The 13,464-nt window shown below is 48.2% G+C and overlaps 1 protein-coding gene across 1 annotated transcript; it reads left to right on the top strand.

Moving 5' to 3' along the window:
• The first annotated feature begins 258 nt into the window (after positions 1-258).
• LOC125329695 (2-hydroxyacylsphingosine 1-beta-galactosyltransferase-like) lies at positions 259-13,074 on the top strand. Its single transcript, XM_048311987.1, has 6 exons — positions 259-381; positions 6,740-7,587; positions 10,217-10,356; positions 10,530-10,606; positions 10,987-11,206; positions 12,131-13,074. Exons 2-6 carry the CDS (start codon positions 6,742-6,744, stop codon positions 12,444-12,446), a joined length of 1,599 nt encoding a protein of 532 aa, XP_048167944.1. The 5' UTR covers positions 259-381; positions 6,740-6,741; the 3' UTR covers positions 12,447-13,074.
• Positions 13,075-13,464: the final 390 nt, after the last annotated feature.

Here is a 13,464-nt window from a genome sequence, read left to right as displayed (position 1 = left end):
CACGGGAGACTCTGACAGCGTTCAGACGCACTGGCCGGGCCGGAGGCACAAGCTGCAGCTGACGGGCGCTGCCCCGCTGCCTGTCGAGCTGCCGGAGCAGCAGGTTCGGCTCTCCCTGCCCTCTCGCCCGGTGCCCCCTCTCGCCCCGGTCCCCCCTCTCGCCCCGCCTTCGTGCCACAGCGCCGGGCTCGGCTTGGCTCAGCCCGGGGTGCGGCCCGTGGGCCGGGGCGGCGCAGCCCCGGCCCCACCTGCGCCCGCCGGCTTGAAAGGGGAAGGCGGGCAGCTGGTGGCTGCATCCCTCCCTTCCTCTCTCTCTTCCCTCCTACTTCCCGCACCGCCGCGCCTCTCACTCGGGCCGCGCTCCGGCGGGACTCGCTGCAGGTGGGTGCTGGCACTGCGGCGGGGGCGGGCGGCAGCTGCGGCCGGTGCTTCTCGGCCCGTCCCACCGGGGAGGCTTCTCGGCTTCGCAGCGGCGGCGCTACCCCGCTGCGGGCCGTGGTGTCCTGCCCGGCTGTCGTGCGAGGAGGGTCCCTTCGCCCTGCGGCGTGGCGGGGTCGGTGGGATGCGCGGGCGGGGGCTGCCAGCCGCGCTCATGGTGAGCGCTGCAGGGCTGGGCTGAGCTTGCTTGGGCTGATGGCAGAGGCACCTGAGCGCTGCCCGACCGGGGAGACGGGGACAGGGACTCGTTCTGAACTCCCAGTTGTCAGCCCGGCCCCGGCTCTGCCCGGACGCGGGTGGGCAGCCTGGGTTGCTCCAGCGAGGCTGCTGATGGGCGCGAGTGCAGCATCTGCTTTAATGCGCAGGACCAGAGCCTTGGCACATGGACACGCGTTCAGAGTGCTTTTGTGTAACTTGCTTCATCTTCCTTTAGAAGATTACATCTCAGGAGTATCTTCCATCTCCTGTTCTGCCTCCTCTTCCTATGCAACCCTCTTCAACCTCTGTTTATGGCAGCTCAGCCAGGTCTCTCATTCCTCTGGCATGCTCAGAGCCAAGAAGCTCTTTGGTTTGATTGTGGGGTTTTTTTTACATGAGGGCGTCAATTGTTTCATTGAAGATAAGACTCATCCCTAGCTTCTCTACTCCTGTAACTCTGTCAAATGTGATCAGACTTGTCTGTCAGGCCTTTATCAGTCCCCAAAGCTTTCTACACAAGATTTCACAACCTTCTGGAGTGTTTAATAACTTTTCTTTTAATGTGGCGCTTCTCTGCAGAAAGAAGCTGAAATGATGAGGCAGTAAATGGGAAGATTCTTTTCTTCCCCTCTTGACTGCTTCTCTAAAGTTTGGTGCACCTGTATCTTCCCAGTTTTCTCTGCAGTCTGAAGAACTTCTTTAACTTGACTGTCATACAAACATAACTTCTTCTTAAGACCAAATAATGCACTACCCTGTCATGTGCTCTCACTTTGAGGTCTATGGCTCACATGACTGTTTGGAAATGGCCCCAAGCTTTTCTTTCTCTTTCATCCAGGGATTACAAATAATGTTCTGACTTGCTTCCACACTGCAGACCTCAGACCACTCATGAGGAGCACAGTCTCAAATCAGCTGCTTCTGTCTTGCAGCCATGTTGTAAGCAAGAGGAAAAGGCTGTCCGGAAGAACTTGTTACTGCAGAGCACCCTGGTGTCACAAACCATCTCTGTTCCTTTCAAAAGACAAACAGGAAGCCTGTGGATATGGAATGGGGGAAATCTCACTTACCACCTAGACAGATTTAATGTATGATGAGAGGCCAGGTGGGGAAGCAGATGTGTGATGTCTGACACCATCCCCCAGTTCAAGGTCTTGAAGATGTGTGTAGTTTCAAATACTGTGACAAGCTGAGACCCAGGTCTTTATTTCTTTTCTCAGTTGTTATGGACCAGTATTTCCTTTAGTATCATGGTTCCTTGGCAGTGATCTATCGTCTGGCAACCTCCTGCTAGCCCACAGATTCCCACCTTGCTGTAGAACTTCCTCCATGTAATTCTTAATGAGACAGGAAGGATGTTGAAGATGGTCCAAAGGTCCAAAAGTTAGGAACTGTTTGGGGACTACATCAATCTTTGTCCAAAACAGATGAGCCAGAGCACTTCTGGTGCTGTTTTGTGGCAGCAGTAGCACCAACGTGGTGAAAAGTATAAATTATTCTGATGCTGACCTGATCACTGCTGTGATTGTTCCCTTTGGTCCTTTGGGGATCTTGATTTCCTTCATTCTCTGTGTTTGTAATGGGCTGCCATGAATATGTAGCTAGGAAAAATGCTAGAAAGGTATGTTGTTTTGAGCAGATCATCTGTGCACTATTCAGTCTGTGTGCAAGCAATATTTTAAAAAACCCTCAGGGTTGTAGGCTGCCAGGGGATGCTTATATCTGAAGGGGAGTTTTTTTCTTTATCATTGTTTTCTCTACTAAAATACTAATGCTAGTATTGGTGTACTGTAATACTAATATTAGTATACTGTAGTCCTAATACTAGTGTTTTAATGTTATTTACCCAGGTGACTCTGGTTAAGCCAGAGTCTGCGATAAACCAAAACCAGAGTACAGAAGCCCACCAAGCAGTGGGCTAGATGTGATTGATGGTTAAATTTCCCTATTTCAACCTGTGCTTTGTTAAGTTTGCATTGTACAGTACTGTATCCCCTAAGTTTTTACTAGGGATTCCCCATGGCAGCTCCTGCTTGTAGTGCAATATCCTTTTGCAGTGACAAAGTTGCTCTTGGAGCTGCATACCTGCCTGTTTTCACAGAGTCTTGGCTTCCATAAATTAGCTGCAGCTAGGCTTGCTGTCAACCTGATGGTAGCAGATGGTCCTGGTTTTTCTGGACCATACCCAACAGAACAGGCAACTTCAGTATCTTATTTCAGGAAGAATTTATAGCATCTAGGTGAAGATATCTTTTGCTTTTTGTTTTCAATGAATTCTGGTGCTTTGTTAACTCCTGAGAAGTTTGCAGTGAACACATTCCTTACTGTGGGCGAGACCTTCACGGAGACTAGGATGCAGGAGGGGAAGTAATTCAGCCCCATGTGCATGGGCTTCAAGGTCCTAGGCAGGAAACAAGTAATATAAAAAAGTGGGGGAGGGGGAGATATGTAAATGGCAGTCCTTGCATTTCAGCCTGCTCGCTGCCTTTTCTTTGGGGGCTTCTTTGCCTAGACTGTTTCCTGTCAGAGGTTTTAGTACTTCAGCCTAATAAAAGGCACCTGAATTAAATTAGAGCTGTAGCTGCTCAGTTATTCCACTTAAACTGATTCGTGTAATTTTTGATCAATACCAGAGCCATACCCTGTTAAACACGTTAAACAGGGCAAAATCACGGGACAAGTTTCATCCCAGTAAGAGGTTTCTCAGGGGCATTTCAGAGGGCTGTGCTCTCTCTGCTCCCTTTCTGCTGTCTCACTTTTCAGTGTCAATGCATTGCTGTCGCTTTGAAAGCAATCTCCCAGCAGCTGAAGGTGGCCAGGTGTGCAGAGTAGGGGAAATGTTGCTGCCTGCAGTGACAGTCTTGCTTCCCACTGCAGCAGGCTCTGGTCCTGCTCTGCTGAGGTGCCTGCTCTTCCCTGAATGCTCCAGCAGTGAAACATTTGTGGCATGGGTTTTTCTGACAGTTCTCTTTAACCCTTACTCTGGCTGCCGGTGTTAACTGTGATGTTAGGGGCATTGCTCTGTGTAAATCAGCCAGCTGGCATGGTTCTGCCAAGCACTTGTCATGAAAACAGGGAAGGGTCTAATCTCTCTTTACAAGCCTCTTCCACTTGTAGTGGCAGGGTTATTTTTGCAGTATTTATGTGATGTATGCACTATACCAGGACTTCCAGTCCACAAACAAGGAGATGGTTCTGTCTACTCTGCTCTCAGGCCTAGTGTGGGATCTGTCATTTACTTGGATTTTGCACCTCTGTCAAGGCACAAGCTGTGATTTCACCTTCCCAGAGAATCACATTCCCATGCCCAGGTGTTTGAAGGTTTCTATTGAAGACTACTTGCCTGCAGTAGCTGAGCTCCAGTAGCCAGAGAGCTGTGCTGGCCACAGCACCTGCCCAGGGTGCAGGATCCTGCTGCAGAGCTCATGGAGCAGCTTTGGGTCAGTAAGAGGTAAACCAGGGAGGTGAGCAGCTGGATTTTGAGCCTTCCCTCATCTGGGCTGTTTAGCCCTTGTCTAGGTCTGGGACTTCCTTCCCCTTTGCTATCAACCTGAGACTGCAACAATGACTAGTTGCTGAACAAGGGACAGAGAGCCCTTGTGCCCTTTGTGCTGGTAGTTAGCCTTCATCATATCCCAATAGCACTAAAAATCAGGGATCTGTCTGGTGTATCCAGCACAGCTCTAGGGCTGGAGGTATGACCAGGGTACGTCTCCAGGCATGGACAGAGCAGAGATTATCTCTGGTGATATTGAGCTGGAGCAGGAAAAAAGGTCTCTTCCTGCAGCCTGGCATCCTCTCACCTCTTAGCAAGGTTTACAGCCTCCCTTGTTGCTTGGGCAGGGAGAAGAGGTTCCTGAGCCAGCACCTTTAGGGATTGCTCCTGATTTTGGAAGGGATGAAACCACCAAGAGCAGTTTGCAAGTCTCACTGTGTCAGCATCTGCCCCTAACCTGAGGGCTGAGATTGACAGCTTACTTGTCATTTGGATTTTGGTAGTCCCCAGGGGGTCCTGGCTGAGCTGAGGGTCTCAGCAATGTCTGGCACATAGGTCCATGGCAGAACACAGTTCTTGCTGAAGATGGGTGACAAATTTTTTCCTTAAAAAACTATTCCTTTTACCCAGACTATTTCTTCATCTTTTACTTGTTGCCCAATGAGAAAACACCCTACCCACATATAAAACCTCTTCTACTCTTCTTGGCATACTTATGTGCATGTATGACCCATTAGGTGCCCCAGGACAAGCCTATACCTGCTTCTGTCCTTAACTCTCTGCCATCCCAGAGGAGATCAGCAGTACACGGCAGCCATCCTTCCCTTGTTTCCTGGAAGCGGCATGTGCTCCTGGATCTGCTGTGAATGTCATAGCCAAATGCTTTACCTTCCCTGGTGTTGGGCAGGATAAGTTCCCTTTGGGCCTCTCGGGTAATCTGAGTAGCAGACCAGCTTTGTGGGCTATAGCTCTGTTTTGACCAACACTTTGTCACAGGCCCACCTGTTTCCTGCTGTTAGGGAGGCAGGATGCTGGGCAGATCCTTACTTTCCTTGCAGAGCTTATGCTTTCTTCTCTCCAGCCCATCACCTTTGTCTACATTCTCCTAGAGCTTTTGTTCTGTGGGTCCAACTACCCCCTTGGTGTCTGTTAGCTTTTCTCATGTTTCTCATCACTTGTGTGGGCACAGCCGCACAGTTGACCCTGGGTGGGAAGGGTTGGGAGTCCAAGCACTAGCAGGAATTGCCTTTGAAACAGGATAGGGTCCCAACCAGCAGCTGCTCTATTTCTTTCCCATGTCCTGTCCCCACACGGGACAAGAAAGCAATGGAGGAAGAAGAGAGCAGTTTTACTCTCCCATGTCTGCGCCCTTACTTGCTTAGTTTGGCCAGAGATAGTCAGCTGCTGAGGGTAGTCTGAAGATTGTATTTAGCAGAATCTTATCTGTTAATTTCTTTCCCACATCTTAATTGATCAAGCACTAGTGGAGAGGCTGTCAGAAAATCTTGTACCAAATTCCACTCTACCACGTCCCTGCAACCCCATCAGGGCTTAGTGTGTGGGGGCCATCCAAAATCCACTTCTAGTTGTTCCCCTTGTAACTTCTTCCCCTTCCCACTGCTGCTTCCTAGCATGTCTGAACTGGGTTCCTGCTTCTGACTATTCCCAAATAGTTATCACATAATTCTTCTCCCAAAATAATGCTAGGTGTGGGTGAGGCACATTCGTTTCCAGTGATGTAGCAACATCCCTTACACAACAGAAATCTTGGGTGTTTCACCAAACTGAAGAGGGGATGACGGCTTTAGGAGTGTGACTAAGGGGCATCAGTGTGCCATAGGTGTTGCATGTTATCTCTGGGATTGCTTTCTGGATTTACCTTTTTCTAGTGGATGAGTATCCTGGCACCTGCTTTCCCTTGCCAGGCCTTTCCCCAGAGCCTCCCATGACTGATCCATACTGGAGCAACTCTCTGTCCAGACTGTTGCTGTGCTCTCTGGGATTGCAGTTCCTCTCAGAGGGTCCTGCTGTGACCTGGATTTGCTCCCACCCTGTTTGTGCTGAGCAAGGTGCCTTGCCAGCCATGTGAGGGCCAAAGCCAGAGCATACCTCTTGGCATTCCCACCAAGCTCTGCAGGCCTCCCTGCGATCTTACACAGACATCAAGGGCTCAGAGAGAACCAGCTGTTCTGGCTGGACAGAAATAAAAATAAAATCCAGCTGAGCTGGTTCTGTAGCGGTAAACAGGGACTGAGCAGCAAGTGTCCCTGCTGGTGCAGTGACCCAGCAGAGCTCCTCCAGCCACTCACCCTCTGTAACTCTGTGTGAGTCAGTCTGCTAGTTTTTGAGCCTTAGGAGCACAGAGAAGAGGTGTTCTGGAAAACTCCCCTGAAAAGACCCTGATATCTGGCTTGGTCTTTTTGTGGCTTTTTTTTTTTTTTTTAGGGCAACACAGGGTAGATGGGGATGGATGTTCCCCAGTGAAGAACTCCAGACTGCTCTTTTTTCCCAGCTCATGAGCTTCTGGCTTGCAGCTACAATCGCAACTGTTAGTTGTTGAGTGCATGACAGAGATACTACATTAATGGCATGTTTGTCTCCTTGCAGTGATGAAGATGATGAAGGTGCTACCATGCCCTGCTGCTCTTCTTTTCCTAATGACTACATTCACTGTGGAGCCATGTCACTGTGCCAAGGTGCTGATCATGCCCACCATAGTCTTTGACAGCCACTTGCGAGTCTTCATGCGGGTGGCAGAGGCACTAAGTGACCGGGGCCATGACCCTGTGCTGCTACTTCATGAAGGTCGGGATGTGGAAACCTCCCTGCCTGGCTTTCGTGTGCAGAGGTACTGGGGTATCTTCAGCACAGAGAGTGCAGATGCTTGGGTGCAGGAGAAGATAAAGCGTGTCTTTCAAGGGAAGATGACCTCTCTGGAGGTGTTTTCATTTTTGGAGAAGTACCTGGAAAACTGTGACCTAGTGCTGGGAAACTCTACCCTTCTGCAGAAGCTCCAGTGGGAGCACTTTGACCTGCTTTTGGTGGACCCCAACGAGATGTGTGGATTTATCCTGGCCCATATCCTACAAGTCAAATACTCTGTGATTTCCACTGGTTTCTGGTTCCCAGCAGAGATTGGTGCCACCTCCCCCATTGCCTATGTCCCTGAATTCAACTCCCTGATGACAGACAGGATGGGCTTCTTTGGTAGGACGTGGAATCTCCTAGTCTACATAATAACTCGTGTGGCTACAAAACTGGTCATCCTGCCCAAGTTTGAACGTCTCATGGAGAAGCATAGGGTGGTGCCTAAGACATCCATGTTGGACCTTGTTCATGGAACTAGTCTTTTCTTCCTCTGTAATGATGTGGTGTTGGACTTTCCCCGTCCAACGCTCCCCCATGTCATTTTCACAGGGGGGATCCTCGCTGAGCCTGCAAAGTCCCTTCCAGTGGTAAGTGCGAGAAAGCTTTGATCCATGATTGCACATTAACTGGGGAAGCTACTTACTACAGATCTTCTTTGGAAGAACCTTGTAAAAGTTCTGAAGCCCCAAGAGTCTGGAAAGCTGCTGTGTTTTGGTGCTTGTGGGTGCATCGGGGAGACAGAGAACACTGAGGGCTGTCAGGCTGCAGGGAGGATGTAGAATTAAGTGGTCCACTCTGAAGTGGGATTTGGCCTCACTGTCCATGTAAAATGGTGTGTGGAATTCCTAAACTGAAAGTGTTGCCCTTGGGACTTGATCATGAATTGTTTGCTCCTCTGCTAAAGTGGAAATGGGAAGAACAATTAATCTTCCTTGTTTCATCACTGATATATGTTAATCCAGAGTTTCCTCCTTCACCCTATTTCTCACAGAGCATTTCTGCCCTTGAACTTGTAGTCTTAAGAAACCACAGGGGTGAGCTATTCTTGTTCCTTCATTAAATTCAATGCAAAATCCCAAAGTGTAGAAAACTGAAGGGTATCATCCCCTTTTTCTCAAGATTCAGTCCTGAAAACTCTTCTCAAGACTTTCTCCAGCCTATGCCTCACTAATCCCAGGAATAAATTCAGAGGGACAAGCTCCTAAAGCCTCTGACTGAAGACAGCATTGGAACAGAGCAGGGCTTACCACTTTTACAAACATTGAGGGGAAATAAACCTGGATAATAAAACTTGGGCAGTCAAGATGTCCTGGTGTCCTGACTAAGGGCCTGAAATGGAGACAAGATTTCAGCTTCCAAATTATTAGAGACCTGTGGATGTCAATATTTTTCAGTTAAAAAAAAGTGAGATCAGGTGCCTTAAAAAGAAGGTCTCCAGATGTGTCTGACTGCACGTCAGCCTTGCCTACATGGCATGGCCTGCAGGTAATGAAATGCACGTAGGGTGCTCCAAAAGCTGGGTCAGAGGGTAGCTGCCTCACAGCTCTTGCAAAATGCTGGCTTGGTCCAACCTGGTCACATACACACCTGCCTTATAAAGAAGGGAGTTGTTTGCTAGGGCATTACTCATGTGCTTCACAACTTCCAGAACAGATCCCAGGGCAACTAAGGAAGAATGATGGAGATAAGTCTGGAGCCCTGCAATAGGTGGTGGCTGTCATGCTGGCAGGTAGGCATGTCTGTGTCCACGTTATGGGATGCCAGCAGAAGAGAGGGCCTCTGTAGGTCTAGGTGTATCTTAAAGAATGTCCCATCTGAAATGGAGCAGGGTTATGTAATTAAGATGTTTATTTCCTCCTATTTGAAACACTGTGATTTTGAGTGCTTCTAATTAGGACTTGGTTAAATATAGATAATGTATTTGAGAGAAAGTGAGAACATTTGGTGGTCAACCATGCTTCCCTGGCAACTTCAATGCTGTTTCTGAAAGTCAAATATTATGGCCCAATTGTAATGGATAACATAATCACTTGGTTTAGGAGTTGCTGTACTTTTATTCAGAAAAGGAAAACTAGCACTTTCTCTTCTGTAGCAGTTTCAGTGGTTGTACTGCTCAAAGGATGTGAAACTCAAAAGAATGGAGACACCAAAATATCTCTGTTGTAAACTTTTTGATTCTTGGATTGTTTTAGGGCACTCTAAGTATTTCTGCAAAGATAGGCTTGCATCTCTGAAGCGTACAACAAAGGAGAAGTATCCCCAGAGAGTTACACTAAGATGTGCTTTGTAACTCTTTTGTACTATGATCCCCCAACTTTTTTTATTTAAAAAGATTTTTATTAAACTTCCCTAAAATGCCCCTGACTGGGATACATGGGAAACTTGAAGCAGGACAGAACTCATAATGAGAAATAGACTCAGCCCAGCTTGGCATAAAAGGGAATAGTCCATGTTTGCCCCACAGCAGTTGTGGTTGCTGATTTCTTCTCCCTGCTACCTTCTGGGTTTGGTTGAAAAAAGTACACACTCTGTTCTAGGTACAAGCCTGTTTATGTAGCATTACAGGTAACCTCTAAATGAAGGACAAATAACTGTGGGTTTTACTGGATCTGTAGCTACCTCTCTGTCCAGTGATCAAAAACTAAATCTATTGCCTGCAAGTAGCTATCGAGGATGGGTAGAAGTCTCCTGTCAAGATGGCAAGACCTTCTGCCACTTCCAGGAGAGTTTGTAGGAACTCTCCAGCGAGATTATGCTCCTAACTGTGTGATGTTTTGTCTGTTGTATCAGCCTGCATCTAGAGAGCCTGACAGTCATCCTGTCTTAGTGGTGACAGGAAAATAGCCCTCCTCTTTTTACTCCAATTTCCTTCTGTCCCCTGGCTGTTCCTATGTGGGCCCTATGTTTTCAGAACCTTTCTTGTCAAAGAGTAATTGTGTTACCTCCATTGAAGGAGATAATGCTATGAAATGCAAGTTTTGGCCACCTCCCTGCAAACTCCCAAGGCCAGCAGGTGCTCAAATAATTTCTGTCTGGCTGGGTACAAAAATCACAGTGGTTTTAGAGTTCATTGCCTGGTGAAAACTGTGTAGCTTTGTGCTCCAGGTGGATTTGGCTTCATCTTCTCTGGGGACAGCTTTCTACTGACAGAGGCAAGAATGGGAAGGGCCTTTCTGCAACAATACTTCAAGGCAGCTGTGTGTGTTTTGCCCACAGGGTCTGCGTCTCTGGGTGGAAGCAGCAGAGGCGGGTGTCGTTGTTGTCTCCTTTGGCATCGGGATCCGAGCTCTTCCAAGCGATTTGGTGGAGAAGATGGCTGGTGCATTTGCTCGCCTCCCGCAAAGGGTGGTGTGGAGGTGAAGAGGGAATGGGATTCATTTTCACTTGAGCTGGATGAAAAACAGTGTTGAGGGGTTATTCATTTCAAATCACAGAATTTGCTTTCTGTCTCTTGGTCTGACTGAATTTATTATTGTTCTCTATGTGTTTCTCTTCCCCTTTTTTCCCCTTCCTCTGTCTCCTCCCACAGATATTTTGGTCAGAAGCCAAGAAACCTGGGTGAGAATACGCTGATGATGGGGTGGCTGCCCCAGAATGACCTGCTAGGTAAGGCTGGGTTCTGTGTATGTGTGTGCTGCTAGCAACATCCCTGGAGTTTAGCCCAAACCACAGCAAAGGCATATAAGGATAACAGCACCTGTGTGGGTCTAAATCTGTTGCTTCTCGTGTGTCTGATCTGTACAAAACATGATCCTCACCTAACACCTGCTTGAAGCTGCTTGGCTCCTGTCTCCCTTCTCCTCCAGGCTCTACTCAGCATTTTTGGGCTGCCGAAAGCCCGATGTATTCCCGAAGGGTAGCATCCTCTCTGCTCAGCATGCCTGTTTTTCCCTAAAACATGCATCAACACTGTGTGTTGAGGAACCCCCTGGTAGCCCTGTTGCAACATGGAAGGCACTGACTTGCTGCTGTTTCTTTACCTGCAGGCCACCCCAATGTGAAAGCCTTTGTCAGCCATTGTGGGATGAATGGTATATTTGAGGCAATTTACCACGGTGTGCCAGTGGTGGGCTTTCCTTTCTATGGGGACCAGTTTGACATCATGACCAGAGTGCAGGCAAAGGGCATGGGTATCCTCATGGACTGGAGCAGAGTAAAAGAAGAGGAGCTTTACCAGGCTGTCATCACAGTCATCTGTGACCCCAGGTGAGGCATCTGGAAGCATCGAGCTCTTCCTTGGTGCAGACAGTGTGTAGGGACCAGTGTGACTTTGTGTTGACCCCTATACCGGCTGTAGTGGCTTCTGGACCAAGCACAGTTGTAAGCATTGCTCAGCTGGCCAGATGTGTCACTGCCTCAAAATCCTCAGATGCAGTGCAGGAGGAGATACTGCAGCATTTGCTGCTAGAGAGTGTGATCTAGTTTGACTGACTAATGTTCTTACCAAGTTTTCTGAGATACTGGGGAGCAGACCTCTTCTCCTAATGCCAGCCTGTCGTAAGGGAGAGTGAGATCACAGCTTCACATTGGGACCTCCCTGGACTTGTCCAAACAACTTCCTGTAGAAACAGACAGGGAACTGCAGGTAATCCTCCATCTGCTCCTTCTGACAATCATATACTCTGCTCTTTCCTAGAACTGAAGCAGGAAGAGAAAAGTGGCACAGGGCTCCTGTTTTCTAATGGGACATGTGCAACTGCTGGTTTTTGAAATGCTCTCTGAGAGCTTGATTTTTCAAATAGTTTATATTTCTTACTTATTAAGAGGTGTTGCAGTTTGGTACCTTGAAGGGTTTGGCCACTCATCAAGTGTGTAACTTTTGCTTGATGCTGGGTGAGGTCTTAGGGTGCAACTCCTCTCAGAAAGTGCAATACACATGAACTCACTGAACAGGTACTTGCAAGCCAAACTGTCAGTGTTGTTTACAAAACACAAAGTAAAATACACTCTGGCTTGTGCCTTCATGGCTGGCAAGTACCATCAGAGTGGCTTCCAGAAGAAGAATGGAAGAAATTTGCCCCTCTCCCAAGGTATTATTTGGGACTTGAAAGTATCACTGGATGTCTCAGACCACTTCTCAGGTACAAAGCTTCTGTAAAAAGGTAAATGTCTTGTCATCTTCCCTTGCAGTTACAGAAAAGCAGCCCAGCACATCTCAGCTCTGCACCTGGACAGGCCAATGCACGCTCTCAACAGGACAGTGTATTGGCTGGAGTACATCCTTCGTCACGATGGGGCACCCTACCTTCGCCCTGCTGTCTACGACCTCTCCTTCTATGAGTATTTCTGCCTGGACATCCTGGCTCTTTTCTTTCTATGTCTGGCTAGTATTGGATTTGTTCTCTACAAATCCGTGGTGTGGTGCAGAAGGAAGGGGGCCAGCCCTGTGTATCAGAATGGAAGTTGCATGAAAGGCCACTTCACAGATGAAAAAAAACTGCAGTAGTGGCCAGTGTGTTCCAGGGCATATCCCATCACTGTGAAATGAACTGCTGCTGTGCCAAGAAATGTATGGCATGCAGGCACGGAGAGGGGTGAAAGATCTGCAGGTCTGGATGAGAAGAGAGTGGGGAGGGAGGAGTGTTGCAAAGGCCTGTGTGCACACCTCTGTGTACAGCACCTGTGGGCGGGGGGGTGAATTCAGGCGTGGGTGGGAGCACTTGGCCAGGATGCTGGGAATGGGGCATGGGTAGGTAGACTTCCAGGGAGGAGTGCAAGTTGTTCCCTTTGTATTGCACATTGGTTTAGATGCTGGTGTTGCTCTTCTGGCTTTTTGGATCATGGAGGCTCTGGAGGTAGGAACAGCATTTCATGTGCAGCAGACACCGTTTTGCCTCTGCCTTGTTACTAAGAGCCCCAGCAGTTGGGATACCTTTATGTGCAGATGAGAACTGAAGCAGAGCTGTGGACAAGGAAGGGCACTGAAAGTACCATCTACAAGAGAGAAAAATTGGTCTGTTTTAAGTTCTGTGGGTAAATATTGTTCTTCCTGCTTCAGTCAATACTCTGCAATTCTGTTTGTGTTTGAGCTAAATTATTGTTTTTTAAAATAAACTTATATTCTTTCTCCTGTGTGGCAGTTCTCCGGTCTTGGTTTAATGTGAACCTGTGATTCCTGTGACAGGAAGTTGTTCAAGCAAGATTAAAGTGCTTTTTCTCTCTCATTACTGCTGCTATGGTCTCCACATACCCCCATCAACAATTTTTTGGCCTTTCTGCAGGCTTTCGTGCAGTGCCTTCCCTCCTCTGCCTTCATGTGGCACACACCCATGCCCATAGCATCTCCAAACCTGTGATGAAAGAAAAATCTGGGACAGATGTAAGTGCCAGGACCACAGGATGAGCAGCCAATAGCTCAGAGAGCTGGTCATAGGCAGTGGGCCATACACCATATTTATAGAAGCAGCAAGCTCTGCCCTTTCTGAAGAAAAAGGAAATGCCTGCTCATTTTGATGTGAATAGAC

Source organism: Corvus hawaiiensis, chromosome 8 (assembly GCF_020740725.1).
Source record: "Corvus hawaiiensis isolate bCorHaw1 chromosome 8, bCorHaw1.pri.cur, whole genome shotgun sequence".
Taxonomy (NCBI): domain Eukaryota; kingdom Metazoa; phylum Chordata; class Aves; order Passeriformes; family Corvidae; genus Corvus; species Corvus hawaiiensis.
The sequence above is the reverse complement of the archived record's forward strand: the minus strand, read 5'-3'. Positions and strand labels throughout refer to the sequence as shown.